This window comes from Sapajus apella, unplaced genomic scaffold (assembly GCF_009761245.1).
Source record: "Sapajus apella isolate SASKATOON/1434 unplaced genomic scaffold, GSC_monkey_1.0 scaffold147, whole genome shotgun sequence".
Lineage (NCBI taxonomy): Eukaryota > Metazoa > Chordata > Mammalia > Primates > Cebidae > Sapajus > Sapajus apella.
This window is the reverse complement of record NW_022437087.1, coordinates 1,646,865-1,670,703: the sequence shown is the minus strand read 5'-3', so window position 1 is coordinate 1,670,703 and position 23,839 is coordinate 1,646,865. Positions and strand designations below refer to the sequence as shown.

Here is a 23,839-nt window from a genome sequence, read left to right as displayed (position 1 = left end):
TCACCCAGGAGTGGAAGTGAAGGTGGGGATGGTAGCGGAGACATCTTTGAGGAAGTGAACAACTGAGCTGAAGGATATGCAAGGGTTAGATAGGCATGGTAGAGGGAGGACCAGTGTATACAAAGCAGAGGGGATGTTTCAAGCAAACAGGACAACTTATGCAAAGGCTGCAGTTGAAGAGCTGGATGAAGGGAAATGAAATATGCAAGCTTCATCAATATCACCTGGCCTAGAAATGTGCTGGACAGCAATGCAGACAGAGCGTCCCAGTGGGCATCCCTGACAGCTACACACCTGTGCCCACACTTGCCCTTGGGATGTCCCACCATGCACAACAGCTAGCAGAATCGTGACCTCAGGGCTACCAGTTTCATTGGAGAACTCCAGCCCAAGAGTGGACATTAAAGTCCAGGCTGGAAGGTAGAGTGGAAATTGGGACTGTCTCAGTGCCAGGAAACCCAGGACAGTTGGCCACCCTAAAAAGGTTTACATAATAAACAAATTAAGAGTATTACCAAAGGTAACTAAACACAGAGAATAACACAACAGATACTTTCAAGATACATCTCTACCTGGCCTCAAGGATCCATACGTCAGTAAAATTTTCCCAACCATCTGGAAGAGCCCTCAATGTGCCTCAGCTCCCCAAAGTTCAGAACCTAGAAACACACTCCAGAGTGTTAAAAATCCCAAGCATGAGCAGACAAAAGTGTCCACTGAGAGACTCAAGCCCCATGGAGCCTTTACCACCAGGAACCTCTTTGCAAACTGTACCTACACTTTTTTGATGTAGGCTAGAATTGGCCAAACAAAAGGAAACATTTCCAAATACGCCAATCACAACATAATGCCTCAAATCCCTTGTGATAGGGAACAAATTCCATTACTGCTTCTACATCTGGTCCTTCAAAATTCAGCTTGGAGACAATCAGTGAATTATTTTCTTGCCTGACATGGCCCTTCTTTGCTGGCCAGCAAATCAACTCACCTTTGTTTCGTAGCTGTCTTTGTTTTATGCTGCAATCAGAGAAAACAAAAATAAGATGTTCCCATCCAGTCCTCCACCTGCCATTACTCCCCATCCTTATAGCAAACCTGCAAGTCCAGTTTCCTGCACTTTCTCAAGATCACAAACACTAATAAAATCCTTTTGCTATGCCTGAGGAGGACAGACCACAACAGAACAGAAACCTGGCACTCATTTAAGAAAAACACACATTCAGCAGCAGAGATATTTAGTAGAACGGGGTTGATCAGTGTGGTCAAAATGAAGAATTAGAGATGATCAAAGGTGACATTAAGGGTTCCCCTACTATGTGAGGCTATATTTCTTGGCTAATATCTTCTTTAACAGAGCTCAGAAGACCATCTCAGTGTAAGACTGGGAGAAACACAAGTTGTAGAGAACCAGATAGAGAGTTCCACTAGGCTAGTGGCCCAGGAGAATCATGCATAGGAGGGGACGGATGACACTGATAGGAGAGGCCACATGGGTAGGAAACCTACAGATGCTGGAGGGTGGCTGATCACCTGGGAGAAGCAGAGAGATAAGATAATTCGATGTCTCTTAGAGATAAAAAGGAATGCATGTAGTAGGAACATGCACAGGAGGATGTAAAAAAGAGGGATCTGGGCTGGGCACGGTGGCTTAAGCCTGTAATCCCAGCACTTGGGGAGGCCGAGGCGGGTGGATCACGAGGTCAAGAGATCGAGACCATCCTGGTCAACACGGTGAAACCCCGTCTCCACTAAAAATACAAAAACTTAGCTGGGCATGGTGGCGTGTGCCTGTAATCCCAGCTACTCAGGAGGCTGAGGCAGGAGAATTGCCTGAACCCAGGAGGTGGAGGTTGCGGTGAGCCGAGATCACGCCGTTGCACCCAGCCTGGGTAACAAGAGCGAAACTCCGTCCCAAAAAAAAAAAAAAAAAAACAAAGAGGGATCTGAAATTAGAGAGAGGCTGCAGGATTTAATATTTCTAAGGCAGAGTAGTTTGAAGAATTATATGGTCCAGTTTGGACACTTGGAATGGGTGACTGAAGTGGAAGGTTTGTGAAGATCACTGAAGCCAGAAAGATCCAGAAATGACAGGGTTAAATTGAAGCTTGCAGAATGACAAATGTAATTGAAACAGTTTCTTGGAACAGGCAATTTTAAGGGCCATCAGTCACGGCCCTGAGCTATCACTCCTGATCCCAGGGACATAAGGCTCAATAGAAATTGCTCCAAGTGTTAATTCTTGAACACGCCCCAGATCATGGCAGGACCTTGAAAGGAAAGAAGTCATGATCAGGTCATAAAGGTTTTGGTGAATGCTCTGATCAGAGATTTAGACAGATGACATGAGCCTCCAAAAAGGAGGAGCATTGAGATGAGAGAAGAGGACTGACCAGGAAGTAGCAGTAGGGACTCAAAGAGGGTCAACCCCCAACCTTAGCCATGTGGTACCTGGGATGTGAGGCATGAACAGCCTCCACTGGTGAAGTCTGCAAGGAAGGTAGTGGGCCTGGCCAAAGCCAGTTTTCAATTGCAGCAGAAAGCTGGAAGTCAGGACATGGAGTCCTGTTGACCGTGATGGGGCAATGGAAAGCACTGGGAAGGGGGAGTCAATAAACAAAGGATAAAACAGGAGGAAGAATAGAAAAGCAAGGCATAAAGGGCTGCTGAAGGGGAGATGGTGGAGAGGAGAGCCTACTTGCTTTCTTTCATCCAGGGATTGTGGGTAACAGAATTGAGTTGCTCAAAACAACCTTGTCTCGAAGCACTTGAAGACTTTGAGGATCTGTGAGTACTGGTCTGATCGCGAAGAAAAAGGAGGATCCGAGGGCAGGCAGCAAGGGCGCTGTCAGAACAGAACCTGTCTCTCAGCATTCTTGAGTGTCGTGAGGGACTTTTAAGGGAAGATGGATTTGGGTCTGTCTTGAACATCCCCATTCTATACCCACCACTTAACCCATAGGGTGAAAGTGATAAAAATCACCAAGTGCCCCAAATATGAGTCCAGGAAGACAACACTGTAAGAAGAAAATGCATACCTCAAAAGCTGGATATTGAATCTCTACTCACAGACACAGTTCTTTTATGCTTGTATGATTTGTGACAAGCTCAGTGATAATGAAATTCAGAATTCATGTGTGTCACAGTCAATCAAACAGCATGTACAGTTGCATGTGCAGTATTCATGCATTTGCTACATGCATGATTTAGGAACAGAGTACAAGTTATTCCAATTAATTTGTTCTTGTCTTCTCTTAACAGACCACGAACTTGCTTTCCTGTTAGATCGCTAAATCTTGGAATATTTAAGCAGCATAACTACATTTGACCAAGATTACTCACTAACAAAGGAATGAGCTATTCAAACTCAAATGGCTTGCTGCTTAAAAATATTATACACACAGGCCAGAAACAACACGGAAACTCTCCTATGTGGAGAACATATAAGTTGCTCATTTTGATCAGTGAAGAAGATGAAAATACCCAGTAGACCCAAGGGCTATGTCCATCTTCTTTTACCAGAAGTTTCAGAAGTCGGTATATACTTTCCAACTAAAAACGATTACATAAATAACTTGGAAACATCAAGTGATATTTCCGAAGGCTGCCAATAGTTTAACCACATTGAAACTCCTGGCCAAGATATTCGTGAAAAGTTCGGAAGAAGTTACTTTGAGAAAAATGTACTCGCAGCAAATAGATTTCTTCTCTTTAAAAGAATGCATAAAGCAATAGTTAAATGAGGAAAAGGAAAATTAAATTTGTCATATTAGTATAAGAAAAAAAGACATTTAAGAGAAGTTTAGAAATAAGACTACACGAAGACTTCATTATTAATATATTACTGTTATTACTAGAATTAAAAATTCGTTCAAACATTTCTCTCATACTTTTCCTGCCCACAGATTAGATGTAAGAATGTCTTAACTGAGCTTAAGGGCAAAGAACGGGCACTTGGCTTTGCTACTGCCTGGCTGTGTGATCTTGGACAAGACCCCGTTCCTCTCCAGGGCTCAGATTCCTCACCTGAAAAGCCAGAATCCTATACTTTCTTTCAACTCTGACATGCTATTAATACAATTCCAGATGCTACCAAGGCCACACATCCAGCCCTCTGCCTCCCTGGGGATGGAAATTGTAAAGAAAATACAATCTAGAGAGGTGTCCTGAAACAAGAAATCATACAAACAGGCAGCCAATAACATCCCAGGAAGGAAAGAGAAGAGTCAACTATGACTCCACCTATGATGTCATTAAGGCTTTAGGACTTTACAAACATGAAATTGCACCAACACAGACTTTTATAAATATAAGCTTATTCATACCAGAATATAGGTGTGACTTTAAGAAAGTAACTGAAAGTCTTAAAAAGGATGCCTGTTGAAGGTGGTAGGGGAAGAGGGAGCTGGAGGACATACAAGAAGTTAGATTTTGAAGGTTAAAAATGAGTAGCAGAAAGCAGCAAGAGACAGTAGGAACTTGAAAACCAAGTGGTCACTGAAAGCAATGGTAGATTAGAGTACAGGCAAAAGCATTTTTAAGTCTGGAAAAAGAATCTCAAATCTGCTTAAATGTGGTCAGAAAGAGAAATAGCAAATGCTAAATTAGTCAAGGGCAGAGGAGTGGGAAGTTTATAGAGGAGAAGGGATGGCATCCATAAATAGGTACAAAAGGACCTCTCCAACATGAGATCAAGGTGGTCCTCCTCTAAATGGCTTCAGGCTTGCATTAGTAGGATTATCCTTGCTTAATTTTAGAAAAATCAGAACTCACCACTTGTCCTACATATTTGGAATTCGAGTTATTAACCTTTTTCCTGCCTTTTGGTGCCTCGTAGCCTAAAAGTGGCAAGATCGACATTATTTTAATACCCTATATTAATACTAACAGGTACACACATAAAGAATTCATAAAGCATAGGAAAGTATCCATGAGGCCCTAATTTCTTTCCTTTTTTTTTTTTTTTAGTTTTTTTTTTTTGAGACAGAGTCTTGCTTTGTTGCCAGGAGCCAGGCTGGAGTGCAGAGGCGAGATCTCGGCTCACTGCAATCTCCACCTCCTGGGTTCAATCAATTCTGCCTCAGCCTCCCAAGTAGCTGGGACTACAGGTGCACACCACCATGCCCAGCTAATTTTTGTATTTTTTTAGTAGAGACGGGATTTCACCAATATTGACCAGGATGGTCTCAATCTCTTGACCTCATGATCCGCCCTCCTCGGCCTCCCAAAGTGCTGGGATTACAGGCGTAAGCCACTAAGCCTGGCCAAGGTCCTAACTTCTAAGTCACCTTAGGCTACTGCTCGTGCTTAATGTCCTATATCCTATGGTGGCTGCCAGTGAGAAGAAGCACATTACAGCAAATCCACGAAGTCTGGCAGAACACACCTTCCACATTCTCCCATGCCTAACAAATACTAAAAATAAAGAGAAATAAAAGAATATTTATGCAAAACACAACTTTTCCTAACATTAAAAAATAAATGACCTCTAACTGAAAAACACTGAGCCTGTCACAGGCTTTTAAATCACTGTCCATAACGAAGCTCTAAGTTTAAATCTTCAGTGAGTTGAAGCAAGGTAAGAATGGCAAATGACCATACCATCTCTCTTTCCCAGAAAGAGACCTAGGCAGCGAATGACACAGCAGATCTCCAAAAACTGCCTAACTCAGTGATGAAAAGAACCATGTGCAGAATTTGAGACTCCACTCCCAAGAACTGACCAATATCCAGCTGTTTGCCTATGAACAGGTCCTCTGTGGGACAAAACTCCAAAACCACTATGAGGAATGGCCAAAGAATCTACCCCAGAGACAGGCTGGCTAGTAACTCCAAAACCACAGCCTTCTTAGCTAGTCGTCCCAAACTAATACATTCTAGCTACTTCATATACCTGATGCAACCAACTGCTAGAAGACCTTCATTCTAAGAATGCGCTCATCCAATGGAAAGTCAGCGCCATTTCAATTTCAGCTAATATGTTTCACCCAAGTTTTGAAAAAATTGTGGTTTCTACTCAAAACTGGAAAGTAATAAATATGCTTATAGATGCTATCATCATAGCTAATTCTGAATTCCTGAAGGAGATGAGAATGAGCTGATAAGGCATCCATTAATCTTAAATCATTCTCTGGGGTCTAAGATCCCCAAATTCTACAGACTGTAAACAGTGGAATCAGGATTTTTAGGATAGGAGATAACTTTCTAGGTGGTTCTTCTTCTGAGAGAAGGTTCTGGAAATATCCCAGAGCAGGAGAGCCTAGAGTTTGGAATGTAATCGCCTTAGCTTTTCAAATAACCATGGGTGCCCTTGAGTAAGTCATTTGCACATTTGGCATCTCTGTTTTCTTGACTTGTAGAATGAGGCATTTGGGCCAAAGTCTCCACCAGCTGTAAAACTGTACAATTCTCTAAGTAATAGTTTACCACATTGCTGGCAAGATGGCCTCAATAATCAGAATGATCCAATTAACACTGCGATATGGAATGTTCTATTTGTAGTTTCAAAAAATAGACTATTTCAGGGTGGAAAGAGTTCAGATCGTGAAATCCAGTCACTTCATTTTTTAAAAGAAATAAAGAATCTGAAGTCTAAAATGTTAAAGAGTTCTGTTAAATAATAAGCTGATTAGTGGTAGAAGCAAGACCAGGCCGCCTGACTAGTCCTGTTTGCACTAAGCCACACTGTTATTCAGTTGGCTTCAGACCGCTTTCTTCACCAGAAGCTGCCTTGGGCCTCCGTATGATCCAGTGTGGCTTTTATGCCTCCCATTAAATGCAGCCTGTATCACAGCTGTGCTTTACTGGCCTCAGGGTTATTAGTTTTCCAGGCATCCAACCCAGGAGACATTAGAAGAATGACCTGAAGGTCTTCATGAAATGTGCCCAAGATAAAATACTTTAAAAAGTCCTGTGAGGTTCGTTTAAGACAGCAAACATCTACACACCATCCATTTGTGTCCTGTTTTATCAAATGAGTACTTTACGGGTAGGAAGATCCTAGTGAAACTGTATCTGACCCAACAGCACTAGAAACCAGGCTGCAGCCTCAATTGCATAAGCACTTTGTCACTCTGGCTTCAGGCCACTGTGACAGCAGGACACTACCCCTGGCATATATATGGAGATTCCACAGGTAGGTACCCATGCCACCTGACACAGGTTCTGCCCTGGCGGCCACTCGCACAGACCCTGTACCTATTTCTGGCTGTGGAATGCTGGTGGCTGCTGGCATATGACAAAGGCTACACTGAAAAACTGTCCCCACCACTTCCCCAGGTATGAATCTTTGGAGAGACTGCTCTGAAAACCTTTTAGGAACAACCTGGGAATTTCTGTGCAAGAGCAATGCTGCATGCCACCCAGTATGTTGCAATTTGTTCCAACATGAGACAATTTGTTCCAAAGAGTACAACTGGCTGCTAGACATTAAACCCTATATTATGTTGGATCCAGCAACTGGGTTGAATCTCTCAGACATAATGATGTGTGAAAGAAGCCAGACACAAACGAGTACGTGCTGTATGATTCCATTTATACAGATTCAAAACTAAAATTAAAAGCAGGCAAAATGAATCTATAATACTGATAAAAGTCTGAATGGTGGTTACTTCTTGAATGGGAAATATTAATTGGAAAGGGGTACAAGAGCCTCCTAGGGTGCTGGAAATGCTCATTTTCTTGATCTAGGTAGCAACTACACAGGTGTAAAACACTTAAAAATTCATCAACCTCTATAGTTCAGATATGTATGCATTTTACTGAATATGTTATACCTCAATAAAAAATGAATTGAAAATATTGCATGGGATCTCCTAATATAAAGACAGAACAAGGTTTCTTCCTTTCCTGTAGCATATCTGAGATTCTTTGAACTGAGTGTTTGCAAATAACATTCTTAGTAATAACAGTAGCTAAATTAAATTCTTATATGTACCAGGCCCTGTGCAGGGAGACATATGAATTATCTGCTTCAAGTCCTTGCAACACCTCCATAATGTAGATACCATCCGAATCTCCATTTCACAGATGGGAAAACTGAGACAGAGAAGTAAAGTAACTTGTCCAAGTAAAACAGCAAATCAGACAGCAGAGCTGGCAAATCATATTTGAAGCCAAAGCAGTCTCTGACTCCAGAGACTTTGTTCTTAATCGATCTCAACGTTTTGTCATATGCTGCAGGATCAGGGGATTTTTTTTAAAGTTTGACGGCATTTGATTGGTTTTATCTTTTCCCCAGTGCCTGAGAAGCGCCTTCCCCATTAAGAAAAAAAGAGAATTGGCCAGGTGCAGTGGCTCACACCTGTAATCCCAACACTTTGGAAGGCCAAAGACAGCAGATCACCTGAGCCCAGGAGTTTGAGACCAACCTGGGCAACATGGCAAAACCCCACTTCTACAAAATGCAGACCGAAAAAAAAAAAATCTGAAGATGGTGGAGCATGCCTAATATCTATAGACCCAGCTAGTTGGGGTGGTGGGGGTGGGCTGAGGCAGGAAGATCACTTGACTGTGTGTTTTCGGGGGGCATTGAGGCTGCAGTGAGCTGTGATCTGTCACTACACTCCAGCCTGGGTGACAGAACAAGGCCCCATCTCAAAAAAGAAAAGGAAAAGGAGGAAAGAGAATCAGGATTTGGGGGTGGGTTCACAGTCTCTAGCTGATTAAATTCCTGAGGTTCATTCCAGGGATACACCTAGTTTAGTCCAAGAGTCTATTTTCTGTGCCCTTAGTAGAGGAAAGTGGGTGCTATTATTGGCTTGTTATAGTCTCAAATTATTCCTTTCTCTTAAAAGAAATACACAGTGGGGGCAACACAGAGTGTTTTCATATGCTAGTCACTGGGGCTTTCTGGAACACCATGTCCTAGGATGAAATTTCCACAGCATGCCACACACTTTTCAGATCTGCTTTAGACCTTTTGAAAAGACTAAGGGGGCTTGTTTTCCCCTTTTTCCAGCTTTTATATTGTTATTATATGAAATATAAAGTATCTGTGGAACCTGGAGAAGGCATTAACCACTCTTTAATTATAAAATGCATAGCTTGGTATTTTCCAGACACCCGCTTTTATCCTTTATGGCCCTCTCAATTAGTTCCTTGAAGTTCTCATCTGAAAACCTGTTGGATTATTGATTTCTGGATTAAAAGGAGCTATAAATTATAGACCCTCTCAAAATCCATCAGGGGAAGAGGGAAAGGTAGAAAGCGACTTAACGATGTTTTAGGCCCTATTAGCAACCAGGCCTGAATGTTTGGGCTCCATAAGGCAAATATAGAATTATTCCCCAGTCCACCCCTGCTTCCCACAATAACTAGTAATGAACTCAGTCACTTTTAAAGTAACTTGAAAAAAATGATTGAATGTTGACATTTTCAGTAAGAAATTGGTCTCATCCCACTCCTGCCCCAATGACCAGTGTGGCTCTCTGCCCACAGGAGTCTGCTGGGTCACAGCCCTGTCCTTTACCCCAGCCCCAGCTCCAGAACTAAGCCCATCAAGGATAGGTCACTGAGCAGCAGCCTCAACAATGGAGAGTGTGCAGTGTCTCCTCCTGAGCTGGGAGAGAGAGGACTGAGCAACAGACTCCTCTACCTGCCCTCTATGCTCTGATCTCCATCCTGCATCAGCCACGGATGTTCGACAAGACTTTAATCCTTCTCCCAGCTGACCTCCAGCACTCTGCCTAGCTCCAGCCAGCCCCGGAATTGAGTCCCATTCCCTGTGGTCACATCTTGGATCTACCCATGTTGGCAGACTGAATTTCTCAGAGCTGTTCCTTTTGAGTACTGTCTTTTGCACCCTAACTAGGCTTTACCTAAATCAAACCAGAATGCACTGGCCTTTGGCTATACAATTGAGGATAGCACAGCTGGCCTCAGTCACTGGGCCATCTCCCTCCACTCTATCATGTGCCATGAGAAGGTGATCTTGCCCCAGCTCCTCACCTTCACTTGGGCCCTATAGGTACCAAGGTCTGCCAGATCCACCAAGGCCCTGCATCATGTTAAAGTCCACCCTGGTTTGTTCAACTGCCCCATAAATTCAGGTTCTACCATCTTTGCATTAGGCAAAGTTGAAACTCTCTGTTTCACCCAGTTGTGAATGATTTCAAAGATGAATAATCTTTTTTATTTATTTATTTTTTTTTTGAGACGGAGTTTCGCTCATGCTACCCAGGCTGGAGTGCAATGGCGCGATCTCGGCTCACCGCAACCTCCGCCTCCTGGGTTCAGGCAATTCTCCTGCCTCAGCCTCCTGAGTAGCTGGGATTACAGGCACGCGCCACCATGCCCAGCTAATGTTTTGTATTTTTGGTAGAGACGGGGTTTCACCATGTTGACCAGGATGGTCTCGATCTTTTGACCTCGTGATCCACCTGCCTCGGCCTCCCAAAGTGCTGGGATTACAGGCTTGAGCCACCGCGCTCGGCCCTAATAATCTTAAATGCTGTTACGGCATCAAGGTGAGTTGAGGATGAAAGGGAATCACAACTTCCAGTGCCCAGCTTACACATCTCAGCCAAGCAAGGCCTTGTTCTATAGTTAGCCTTCTTTAAATGATTTAAACATACATGCACACACACACTCACAGACACATGTGCACACAGGCATACACACTGTGTTCCTTTCTGACAAGTAATCCTGGGGAAAAAAGCATGTAACATTGGTGCTGGTGAAAGAAATGAAGTAAATGCTGAGGGCAAAGAAGTAACACATAAGCAGAAAACAGAACTTTTGGATAATTTCAGAATTGAATCATCACTGTGGTGATAGCTAAGATGAACAAATCCATTATGTATTTCTGATGAAAATTTAAAAAAGTGATTCTCATGCAAATGCAGAGAAAGAACTGCACACTGTATAGGAAATTCTATGCAAGCACGGGCAACCCAGATGTTCTGCGATCCTTCGAGGGTGTCAAGGGTCTGTTGTACTAGTATTGCCAAGAGGAAAATATAATTACTTTGAAGGTCTTTTTGAGACACTGTTTCCTGACCAGGCAAACAGCAAAGCCAAAGGTAGATCCTTGTCCAGTGTTCTTACCTGGTCGTCATAGCGGTAAGTGAGGAACTGCTCCCCTGTTGTGTCTTCCAGAAAACTTCCCTGAGGAGAGAGTGCAAACTCAGGAAGGAAATATGCTCCAGGAGACTTCTCAGCTGTGGTCTGAAAAACAAGATCATTGGGTCACCAATAAGGCTCCAGTAAGGACCCCCTGCCAAGTAAGGTCCAAGAAGGATACAATTATAAAGTCCAAGATACAATGGTATCGGGTAAATACAGCTGTTCCAAATGGGAGAAACTGACCAAAACAAAGGGGTCACAGGGCTCATGCAAGTCCAAATTCCAGGAGAGTCTACCACTGAAAGCTCTGCAAAGAAGCAAAAAGGGAAGTGCCTTCTCTTGGCAAAACACCAAGGTGAGGAACACCAGGTGCCTGTGTCAGGGCACCGTTAGGCTGGGATATCACAGTGGCCCAAATCAAATGGACAGCCATTGCATTTATTCCCCAACACCTGCCTCTCTCCCTTCCCCACTCCCTATGCTCCCCAGCTTCCAGCAATTCAGCCACAGAGTAGTTAATTTTGTTTACTTGTTGCAAATCTATTGTTTTTAGGATTTTCTTTTCTTCTTCCTTCTTTTGTTTTTTCTTCTTTTTTTGGCAAAGGAGTGGGAAACAAAAATTTTCTCCCATACCACAACAAAAATGCACTTCATTGTAGAAACTTTAGAACATATAAATGAGCACAGAAGAAAATAAAAATCACCCATAATCTTTTCAACCTGTAATAACCACTTTTAATTGTTTTGGCATATATCCTTTGAGACTTTTTCCTCATACTTCTTTGTTTAAAAATCCAAGCTTAAATAAACATGGATATTGTAGACTCTGTTTAGTTCATGGAAAGCTCATAGCCTAGTCCGTTTTCATGCTGCTGACAAAGACACACCCGAGACTGGGAAGAAAAAGAGGTTTAACTGGACTTACAGTTCCACATGGCCAGGGAGGCCTCAGAATCATGGCGGAAGGCAAAAGGTACTTCTTACATGGTGGTGGCAAGAGAAAATGAGAGGGATGCAACAGCAGAAACCCCTGATAAAACCATCAGATCTCACGAGACTTATTCACTACCACAAGAACAGAACCGGAGAAACTGTCCCCATGATTCAAATTATCCCCCCCAGGGTCCCTCCTACAACATGTGGGAATTATGAGTATAATTCAAGATGAGATTTGAGTGGGGACACAGAGCCAAACCGTATCATTCCACCCCTGGCTCCTCCAAATCTCATATTCTCACATTTCAAAACCAATCATGCCTTCCCAACAGTCCCCCAAAGTCTTAACTCATTCCAGCATTAACCAAAAAGTCCACAGTCCAAAGTCTCATTTGAGACAAGGCATGTTCCTTCTGCCTATGAGCCTGTGAAATCAAAAGCAACATAGTTACTTCCTAGATACAATGGTATTGGGTAAATACAGCTGTTCCAAATGGGGGAAACTGACCAAAACAAAGGGGTCACAGGGCTCATGCAAGTCCAAAATCCAGTGGGGCAATCAAACTTTAAAGCTCCAAAAATGGTCTCCTTTGACTCCAGGTCTCACATCCAGGTCACGCTAATGTAAGAGGTGATTTCCCATGGTCTTGGGCAGCTCCGCCTCTGTGGCTTTGTAGGGTACGTCTCTCCTGGCTGTTTCACAGGCAGGAGAAGTGTCATAGTGTCTGTGACTCTTCCAGGAACATGGTCCAAGCTGTCAGTGGATCTACCATCCTGGGGTCTGGAGGATGGTGGCCCTCTTCTCATAGCTCCACTAGGCTGTGCCCCAGTAGGGACTCTGTGTAAGGCCTCTGACTCTACATGTCCCTTCCACACTACCCTAACAAAGGTTCTCCATTAGGGCTCCACCCCTGCAGCAAGCTTCTGCCTAGGCATCCAGGCATTTCCATACAACCTCTGAAATCTGGGCAGAGGTTCCCAAACCTCAACTCTTGACTTCTGTTCCAGGCTCAACACCTTTAGAAGGTGCCAAGACTTGGGGTTTCCACCCTCTGAGGCCACAGCTTGAGCTCTACATCAGCCCCTTTCAGCCACAGCTGGAGCAGCTGGGACATAGGGCACCAGGTTGCTAGGCTGCACACAGCACAGGGATCCTGTGCCCAGCCCACGAAACCACTTTCTCCTCCTGGGCCTCCAGGCCTGTGATGGGAAGGGCTGTTGTGAAGGTCTCTGACAAGGCCTGGAGACATTTCCCCCATAGTTTTGGGGATTAACATTAGATTCCTTGCTAATTATGCAAATTTCTGCAGCTGGCTTGAATTTCTCCCCAGAAAATGGACTTTTCTTTTCTATCACATAGTCAGGCTGCACATTTTCTGAACTTTTATGCTCTGTTTTACTTTTAAAACTGAAGGCCTTTAACAGCACCCAAGTCGCCTCTTGAATGCTTTGTTGCTTAGACTTGTCTTCCACCAGGTATCCTAAATCTTCTCTCTCAAGTTTAAATTTCCACAGATCTCTAGGGCAGGGGGAAAATGCCACCAGTCTCTTTGCCAAAACATAACAAGAGTCACCTTTGCTCCAGTTCCCAAGTTCCTCACCTCCACCTGAAACCACCTCAGCCTGGACCTTTTTGTTCATATCATTATCAGCATTTTGGTCAAAGCCATTCAACAAGTCTCTAGGGACTTCCAAGCTTTACCACAGTTTCCTGTCTGCTTCTGAGCCCTCCAAACTGTTCCAATCTCTGCCTGTTACCCAGTTCCAAAGTCTCTTCCAAATTTTTGGATAACTTTTCATCAGCACCTCATATTACTGGTACCAATTTACTGTATTAATCTGTTTTCATGCTGCTGATAAAGATATACTCAAGATTGAAAAGGAAGAAAGGTTTAATTGGACTTACAGTTCCACATGACTGGGGAGGCCTCAGGATCATGGTGGGAAGCAAAGGCACTTCTTACATGGCAGTGGCAAGAGAAAATGAAAGGGATGTAAAAGTGGAAACTGCTGATAAAATCGTCGGATCTTGTGAGACTTATTCACTACCATGAGAACAGTATGAGGGAAACCGCTCCCATGATTCAAATTATGTCCCAACAGGTCTCTCCCACAGCATGTGGGAATTATGGGAGTACAATTCAAGATGAGATTTGGGTAAGGACACAGAACCAAACCATATAACCTGGCATCTGAATCACTGGACATAAGTCACAATGGTTGGAGTCTGAGGGGTCAGAAAGGACACCCTCTTTGGGGGAATATGTCTTTGATATGATGACCGAATGGACTCGCTACCATCACACTATCGTCCACCTCCTGGGAGAGCCTGTCCAAGGGAAGATTGAGGAGGTAGAGGGCTTACCAGGCTGCCTTGATTGCTTCAAGGAGGAAAGTAATAAAGGAGACAGAGTCTGTAGTGCTTAGCCCCATCCAGTCAAAAATACATGGATCAGTGACTATACCCCTGACTGGATACCTCACTCCCCCTGCTTGGGAAGAAATGAGTCAGAAATAAAATAAGAGGCCACAGATGTTACTCTAAGGAAATCGCTCTCTGCAGACAGGAGGAGCAGGGAATAAATGTATTCCTCTGACACCTCTGCTGCTCCAATGGACTCATTCTCAAACTGCAGCAGGAACTAGGGTTTATGCCAAAACATCCCACTGTGTTTTAGAAAGGGAAATTAACGTGATCATTCTGTCAAGGAACACAGAAGAGATAACTTCACTAGACTAGATGGTCTATATAGCACTAGACTGTTAAAATAATTTGAAGATTTTCTTATTAAATTTCATTTATGTGAAAGATTTGGCACTACTAATTGCTGTTACTGGCTTTAGAGTTCAAAGCATCATCATTTTATTTTTTTTTACTTTAAATTTTTTTTTAAGACAGAGTCTCACTCTGTTGCCAGGACTAGAGTTGAGTGATATGATTTCAGTTCACTGTAATCTCCGCCTCCCAGGTTCAAGCAATTCTCCTGCCTCAGCCTCCCTGGTAGTTGGGATTACAGGTGCCCACCACCATGCCCGGCTAATTTTTAGTAGAGATGGGGTTTCACCATGTTGGCCAGACTGGTCTCGAACACCTGACCTCAGGTGATCCGCCCACCTCAGCCTCCCAAAGTGCTGGGATAACAGGCCTGAGCCACTGTGCCCAGCCAGAATCATCATTTTAAATACCTAGTGAGACCTTAGAAGTCATCTAGTTCAAACTTCTTGTTTCAAAAATGAGTAAACTACAGCTCTGCGAGTTAGGAGACTTACCAATCATCAAATCTGCGAGTAACTACTCCCGCCACCCACAAAGAAAGAGCAAGTGCAAAAGCCCTAAAGTAGAGAGGAGGTCAGTGAGTTTGAGGAACAGAGCCAGCTTACAGCCAGGGCTAGAACCTATTAGCAGCCATGTGCAAATACTTGGACAGATTCATTTACCAGAGTGGGAGCAGTCAAAGATCACCACCTTAAAACAGCTTCCTGCATACAGTGGACCTTCCAAGTGATGCTCATATTTAGTTGACCATGCATTCAGTGCATTCAACGCATATTTTTTGAGCACCGAATATATGCCTGGCACAGTTCTTAGAGCTATAGACACAATGAAGAACAACAAAGATCAGGTTCCTATTTTCATGAAGGTTACATCCTGGCCGGGGGGGTGGCGGGGTGGGGAGATACATAGTAAAATAAGTAAACAATTACATAAATAAGAAAATTAACATTCTAAGTTCTAAAGGAAATGAACAAGATGATGAGAATAATATTGGGAGAGGACTGTTCAATTTTAGATAAGATGGTCAAAAAAGGCATCCCTGAGAAGATAAGATTTCAGATAATACCTCTAACAGGAGGAGCCAGTTACGGAAAAAGCTAAGATTAAGTATTACTGGAAAAAGAAGAACAAGTACAAAAGCTCCAATGTGGAAAGGAAGTCAGTGAGTTGGAAGAACCAGAGGAGGTCAGTGCGGCTGGATTCAGTGTGGACAAGTAAGAGTGGCATGAAATGGATAAAGGAAGGGAAAAGCCACCCAAGACATTCCAAGCCTGATGGCAAGGAGAGGGAGAACCACAGAAGGGTATTTAAACAACACTGACTTGCTTTGTGGAGAATGGGCTAGAAGGAGGCAAAGTGGAATCATAAAGATTAGTTAGAAGGTTGTTGGTACTAATCCAGGTCAGAAAGGATGGTGCCTCGGACTGAGATGATGGCAATGGAGAAGGAGAGAGGTGCATGGATTCGAAGTAGAACCAAGAAAAGCTTGCTGATAAGGGAGGAAAAGTGAGGAATCAAGGGTGACTTCTGGGTTTTTGGCTTGAGCAATGGTTGTAAAGGAGTTGCAAAGGATGGCTATAGCCCTGAGGCAGAAACAGATTTGTTGGGGAAGGTACATTCAATAGTTTTGTTTGAGTCATGTTAAGTTGGAGATGCCCATGAAACATCCATGTGAAGTGCCTGAGTTTGTCATTCAATATGCAAGTCCAGAGCTCAGAAAGGAAGTCTAAGGCTGGAGATAGGGATGTGGAAGACATCACTTGCATTTTCATAATGTATGTATGTATATTTACATATATTTACAGCCATTATACCAGAAAAGCCACTCCCTAGAGAAAGAGTTTGGCAGGTAAGAGGGCTTTGCCTGACACCCTCAATTCTAATACTTGAAATTAAGTAGAAGAGGAGAAGCAAGAAGACACAAAAAATGAACATCAATTAGAGTAGAATAAAGGGGAAAAAACATATATTAGGTTATGGGGAGATTTAGCATCAAAGAGAATAGTCAAGTGTCTTGAACGCTGCTAAGAAACAGGAAGATGCTCACGCCTGTAATCCCAGCACTTTGGGAGGCCGCGGCGGGTGGATCACAAGGTCAAGAGATAGAGACCATCCTGGTCAACATGGTGAAACCCCGTGTCTACTAAAAATACAAAAAATTAGCTGGGCATGGTGGCGCGTGCCTGTAATCCCAGCTACTCAGGAGGCTGAGGCAGGAGAATTGCTTGAACCCAAAGGTGGACTCACCCTTGTGGTGAGCCGAGACCGCGCCATTGCACTCCAGCCTGGGTAACAAGAGCGAAACTCTGTCTCAAAAAAAAAAAAAAAGAAAAGAAAAGAAACAGGAAGATGAGGCCAGAGAGGTATCCATTGGATCTAGCAACAGGGAAGTCAATGTTGACTTTGACAAGGGTAGTTATGGTAGTTTTTCTTAGAAAAATCGGGCCTTCTCTTAGGAGAAGTGGCTGAGTTCACACGTGGCTTCAGAAGGCAAATATCATACCAAACACACATTTGACATTTCCATCCAGATGGAAGTTGACTTCCTTAATGTCAGGAAGATTCAATGGCATGCGGCCCCTCATAGGATAGGGTGACCAAAGAGGTCAGGGCCCTTAAGTAGCAAAAGTTGGAGGGAAGGCAGGAGGAACAAGCCTGGATCAGGAAGTGTGCGATCTTCCCAGGGCACTGAGCCAGGCCTAGGAGAGAAGCTGCCAAAATGCATCATCTCCACCAGCCACTATCCACAGCTGCTGAGTCACCAGGGACAAGGTCAGGAGGAATACAGACAGCACCTCCAGGGACTATGAATATGAGACCAGGGGATACAGCTGTGTCTCCACATCCCCCTCCAGCTGAAGGATTTGCCTTGAGCAGCAGGAAGAGTATATGGGATGGCTATTCAAGAACAAGAGTTGAGTGTTCTAGGCCTTGATCTACATGCTGTAAAGGTCAAAAATAACTATGAAAGCTAGGAGAAAGTTCTGCTTGATTGTGATATTATCATATAACAGGAATATGTATTTGGCCTCTGACCAAGGTTCTTCACATAGAGCGCCTAAAATCCTCGTCATTTCATGAGCAATAGGGGCAGGAGGAGAATCTTTTGTTCTACTAGTTGGTCTTTGACTGCAGTTCCTGACACAGAGCTCCTAAGGCTTTGTGATTTCCTGAGTGACAGGAGCATCTGACACAGTTCCTAAATTCCTTGGAATTTCCTGGGTGCTATGAGCATCTTTAGTTCTAATGAGGTGACTCTTAGTGGGCCCCTGGATAGCCTCAAGATGGGGACTGGTTGCCAGGGGAGGCAATAATGTGATTAGAGGGTTGGAACTTTCAGTCTTCACCCACAAGCTCTGGCAAAGTTCTATGGAGAACCATAGAAGAGTATTTAAACAATGCTGACTGCTTTGTGGAGAATGGGCTAGAAGGAGGAAAAGTGGAATCGTAAAGACATAGAGACCATTAGCCACTGGTTGATCCCAATGGCCAATGAGGTAATCAACCATGCCTAGGTAAGGACACCTCCATGAAAACTCAGAAGGATTGGGTTCAGGGAGTTTCTGGGTTGGTGAACATATCTGTGTGCCTGGAAGGTGGCACACCCCAACTCCTGCACTTGGGGCCCTTCCAGACCTCACTCTATGTATTTCTTCATCTGGCCACCCATCTGTACCCTTTACCGTATGCCTTTATAAGCTGGGAAATGTAAGTAAGGTGTTTCATTTAGCTCTCCAAGCTGCTCCGGCAAATCAGCCAAAGCCAAGGAAGAGCTCAATTTATAGCCTGTTTGTCAGAAGCATAAGTGATAACCTATACTCAATCTAATGCTTGAGATTGGCATCTGAAGTGGGGGGCAGTCTTGTGGGACTGAGCCCTTAACCTGTGTGGTCTGATGCTATCTCCAGGTAGACAGTGTCAGAATTGGATTGAATCAGAAGACATGCAGTGGTGTCTAGTGAAGAATTGCTTGGTGTGTACAGAAATACCCCCACACAAGTGCTGTGTTGAGTGGAGAGCAGAGAGTAAGAAAAAGCACTTTAATTTTTTTGTTTTATGGTTTCTTTTTCCTAGTTCTCAGATTGATGTAACGGGAAGAGAGGGAAGCAGGGGAGAAGTGGGTATTCCTAGAGTCAAGAGTAGAATCCAATGTGCCTCAAAGTTAAGGAGTCACCAGTTAAAACAAATGCAATGTGATTCCCACTGCAACGAAACAAGCCAGTCTGAGCACCTCTGACCTGGTGTGAGTCCGAACAGGTGAGACGCCCATCTCTCTCCAGAGCGCAAACACAGCCAAATACCACACCACGAATGTCTACAGAACCACGGTCAGTGAAGGGCCCTAGCCTTTCTCCCACATGCTGTTGCTAAGCCATGTCACTGCACTCTGGATTGAGAGCCCAACTGCACACTCTTCTGCCATTCACTTTCTCTTTAGATTTGGCCTGTCAAGACTGCTTTTGATCTGGGCTCCATTTATCAGGATATGCGGTGCTCTCCTGCTCCACATCAGCCCAAATTTGTAGGGCATGCCCACAATCTGCATCCTTGTCTGCTACAAACACTGAGCAGGAAGAGGGCTGAGGCCTAGGCCCTCTACCTATCCAGGCTGATGGCAAATTGACCAAATTATAGTTCCTCATTTCCCATGTCATCATGTTGGCCACTAGGGATTCAAGAAATACACTGTCAGATGCTTCAAATCTACATTGACATACAACACAAGAAGGTAAGATGCTCGATGGAAGAACTAGGATTCCAACAGGTTTTAACAGGTTGGGCAAAGGCTAAATGCCAAGAAGGCAAAGCCCTGAGCCATTCTGCTAGGCTCTTCTCATGACACCAGCAGTTAGTTAGACACCGTGTAAGGTCGCTGTCAGAAATATCAATGCATAGGTAGGCCTATCTTTATTAACAGCAACCAAAGCAAGGTGCGGTGACTCGTGCCTGTAATCCCAGCACTTTGGGAAGCTGAGGCAGGAGGATCACTTGAGTCCAGGAGGTCAAGGCTGCACTGCAGTGAGCCATGATCATGTCACCACCCTCCAGCCTGGGTGACAAACCAAGATCGGCAAGGAAGAGTTTAGTATTTGAATGGGAAGTTAGGACCACTCCTACAAGTGAAAGATCCCTTTAAATGTTAATATTCCATGAGTCAGGAAGTGTGTATCCCAGGCAAATCAGGCAGAAAACCCAGGCTCAAAGCCAGCCTCCGTCTGCAAGGCATATATTCACCGTATTCCTCTAGGGGCCTTGGGGGATGTTCTCCCTGGCCTGGATGGCACATGGGACTTTATAGTTTGTATCTTCCAAGGCCCACGAGGGAAAGTCAAGTCAACCAGCAGTGCTTAAACTCAGTGCACCAAACACATTTTTCTTCAAAAAACGATGATGTGCATTTGGTTCCTTGAACCTGAAACAAAAGTTAAAAAAGAAACCTTCTGGATCATTTTGGTTTTTCAAGTAGAATGCCGTCATTCTGAAACTTTTCAGTCTTAGGTGTCCAAAACCTTACGGATGAAATATAAAATACATTTACTTTGGCAGGATTTGAAGGGTAGGTTAAAAGAAAAGTAGTTTTCGTGGTTTTTTTCTGAGATTAAAAAAAAAATTTCTAGGGATTTAAGATTATTTTTCTCTGTTTACCATCAATTAATTATATGTTTCTTCTAAGATTGTTCATTTGAAAGACCTAACATTTGAATAATGTCTGGATATACCTGAGCCAAAATGCCCTGTAGTTTTAAACTTCAGCTTCACTCTGGATCATATTTTCAAAAGAAATATGAGCCCCAAGCCCTTCTCCACCCCTCCTAAGGCAGTGAGGTGGGCAGGGCCTTCACTGCGTCCCTTACTCAGCATGAGGTGTTTACATGGACAGGCTCCTTCCCTGAGTTTAAATCTATCATAGGAAGACTCTCTTTAGCAAACTGTAATTTTCATAGCACCATTGCTTCTTCTGCCACTAAACATGCATTTTCTCTGGAATTTTCTCTCCTTCTCTCTCCTTCCCTCCCCTTCTCAAAGACCCCACCACCACACACACACACACACACACACACACACACGGTGCACACATACCACACACACAGACAAACACATACCATACACTACATAAATACACCACAAACATACCATACACACATACCACATGCCACACACACAAATACACACTACATATACACCACATACCACACACATGCACATACAGTCACATACCACACATTACACACATACACACACACCACAAATACACCACACAGACACCAAACACAAGATGTACTCGCACACCACACGTTACACATGACACATACACACTATACACACACAACACTACATACATACATACACAAACATACCCCACACACACCATCCATACACATCACATACCACACACACATATACCACACACTACACATATACACACACATCACAAACATATCATGCACAAACATCACATATTATATACATACACGTACATACCTACATAAATATCCTGCCCACACACACCACACACATGTACATATATGCACACATACCACACACATCCCCCACACACTACATACTTGTACACATCACAAATACCCCAAACACCTATACACCACATAGCACACACACATACACACACTGACACACATCGCTAATCAACATCAGCAAGCACGGGCCAGAGTAATCAGTGAAAGATCTTGCTGGAACACATTTCACCTTTCAGTTCCCTGAAAGGAGAAAACCTATACATGGACTCACACGACTTCTCTACATCTCTGAACGTTCTTTAGGGCTCAGCACTGGGCTTTATACACAGAAGACCTTCAATAACTAACTTTCCTAGGAAAGCCAGCCCAAGTTGGCCCTCTCCCCCCAGAGCCTGCAAGCCTGCTGTCTGAATATTCTCTGCACCACAGAAGGCCCAAAGGCTCTGGCTGAGTAGCATGCTGGCATTTCACAAGGGGTTATTTAAAAACTTGACTATTCCTCCAAATGGGGAGCGGAAAGAAAGCCTTCCCCTGCCAATATACACAATGCAGATCCTCTTTCCCTGGAGCCCGTCCCCCAAAAATTTTACTTAAGAGTCCCTTTTTCAAGACCTTGAAGTAAGCTGACCTATTGGAAACAGCCTCAATTAGCAAAATGTCACATGGAAATAAGTCTGCTTCAAAGTTTCCCAGGAAAAAACTGAAAAGAGTATTCTATGAACAGGGCTCCATTGCTAAAGAAAAAAACGAGGTGTTTGTCTGAAATCTTGATAAATTGTAAACTCCCCACCCCACTTCCCCCATTCTCCCAGCCTCCTGGTCTACTCACTCAGTGAAGGTGAGGGGTGACACCATTCCCACCAAAGCACTCAGGAGAGAAGAGAATGCTGGTTATTTGGTGATTTCAGGGGCATGAGTCAGTGCTGGTGAGAGGAAGCACCGTGTGTGGGAACCACCAGAAGAAATGCTGTGCAGAAGTGAGGTGTTTTCTGGTGAATCTTGGTCTTTCTCTCCCAAAAATCACTTCCATGCCCTGACAGGAATTCCGTGTTCAAGAAGAACACTCTCTCAGAGCCCCGTCTAGGCAGTGGAATCTGCACTTGATCCTCAAGTGAAGCAAGCATTTTCCCACAGCCTCTTCACCACTAACACTCCGATTATCTCTCTGGCAGAAAAAAGGCATCTTTGTCTTTTAAATTAGGTACAAATAAACATTTTATTTTACCAAAATGGTTGGGTGGGGGGAGCATCTCAAAAGCATGGAATGTCAGGTAATTATTGGGGTTCACAGGGTCCATTCAATCACTCAGCATATGTTTATTAAGCACCTACTATGCGCCAAGTATTGTTTTTGATACCAAGAGTTCAACAGTCAACAAAACAGACAAGAATCACTTTTCCCAAGGAGCTTATATTCTCAGTTGGAGAAGCAGAATAAACATAATAGAGAAGTAAATTGTATACTATGTCATATGGGAAAAAAGCTCTGAAGTGCTGGGGGTTGAGGCATAAATTGCAGCTTTAAATAGAGTGTTCAGGGCAGAACAGAGTAGGTCTGGGTTCCTTAAAGAATCACTTTTTTGTTCTAATTTTCTAAACTGACAAACTGGATCTTGCCACCTTCCTTGGAGATTTCAAAGTGTCTACACTCTCTAGGAACCTGGCTGGGACCTGCAGGACTCTGAGTCCATCTGCCCCTACCCAAGGCAGTAGAGTGACCCTTTACTCCCTGTCCCCAAGTGTCTCTCTGCCTCCACAGCCCTCCAGTTCCAGCCTGGCCAGGCCTGAGTGTGCCTGCTCCCTCAGCACCTCCTGCCTCCTGGAACAGTGGGGGCCTCTGCCATCCTGGCGTCCCTGGCTGTTCTCCTGCCCATGCTTCTGCCCAGTGAGACACAGCCCGACAATGCTCACACCGTATAACGCCAGTGCAACTGACATATGCAGAAAACACCCACATGTCAACAACTGATTAATTATGCAGACCACGATGTTCTTGTTGCCAACCTCAGAGACCATTACTGAGTATCAGGCAAATCTGTGTATGTTCTCATGCATGCATTTGTGTTAATTCAGTAGCAAAAAGAAAGAAAGAAAGAAAGAAAAAAAAAAAGCATTACTAGCTCTTCCCAATTTGGCAATGAGACACCACCCAACCTGACAAAGTCCAGAAACACGTCAGGGACATATTCATGTTTATTCAAGATCTTTCTCACCCCTACAGCTTTATTTCTTTCAGGAAACAGCTCGTCTGTGTGGCTGAAATCATGCAGGCTTTCAAAATGCAGTCTTCCAAGAGAAGGAAAAGACAGAAATGTGCTGTTTGCACATACTCCGAAAAACATTTATATTCATCATAAGCTGTTTTGTTTTTCTAAGCTTTTCCGGGCAGGAAGTGTTCAGTGTGAACACATCAGTGGAGCTGCCAAATTTGCTATTTGGATGCTCATGCCTTTCAAAATTCTTAAACAAGCAAGAAGACAGGAAGACAGAGATTTGGAGTCAGGGTGTCTTTGTTCAATATGTATAAAATGGCATCACTCTCATTTCCATAAATGACAAAAAAAATCCTTGGGGGTTAGCAGATCATATT

General features: G+C 43.7%; 1 protein-coding gene across 5 annotated transcripts in view; it reads right to left on the bottom strand.

Moving 5' to 3' along the window:
• Positions 1-23,839, bottom strand: part of ADAMTSL3 (ADAMTS like 3) — a 361,855-nt gene that overhangs the window by 296,990 nt on the left and 41,026 nt on the right. For all 5 annotated transcript variants that reach the window (XM_032264821.1, XM_032264819.1, XM_032264822.1 and 2 more), the window contains exon 3: positions 11,044-11,163. In XM_032264821.1, the coding sequence (XP_032120712.1) occupies positions 11,044-11,163 (120 nt within the window). The remainder of the gene's footprint in view (positions 1-11,043; positions 11,164-23,839) is intronic.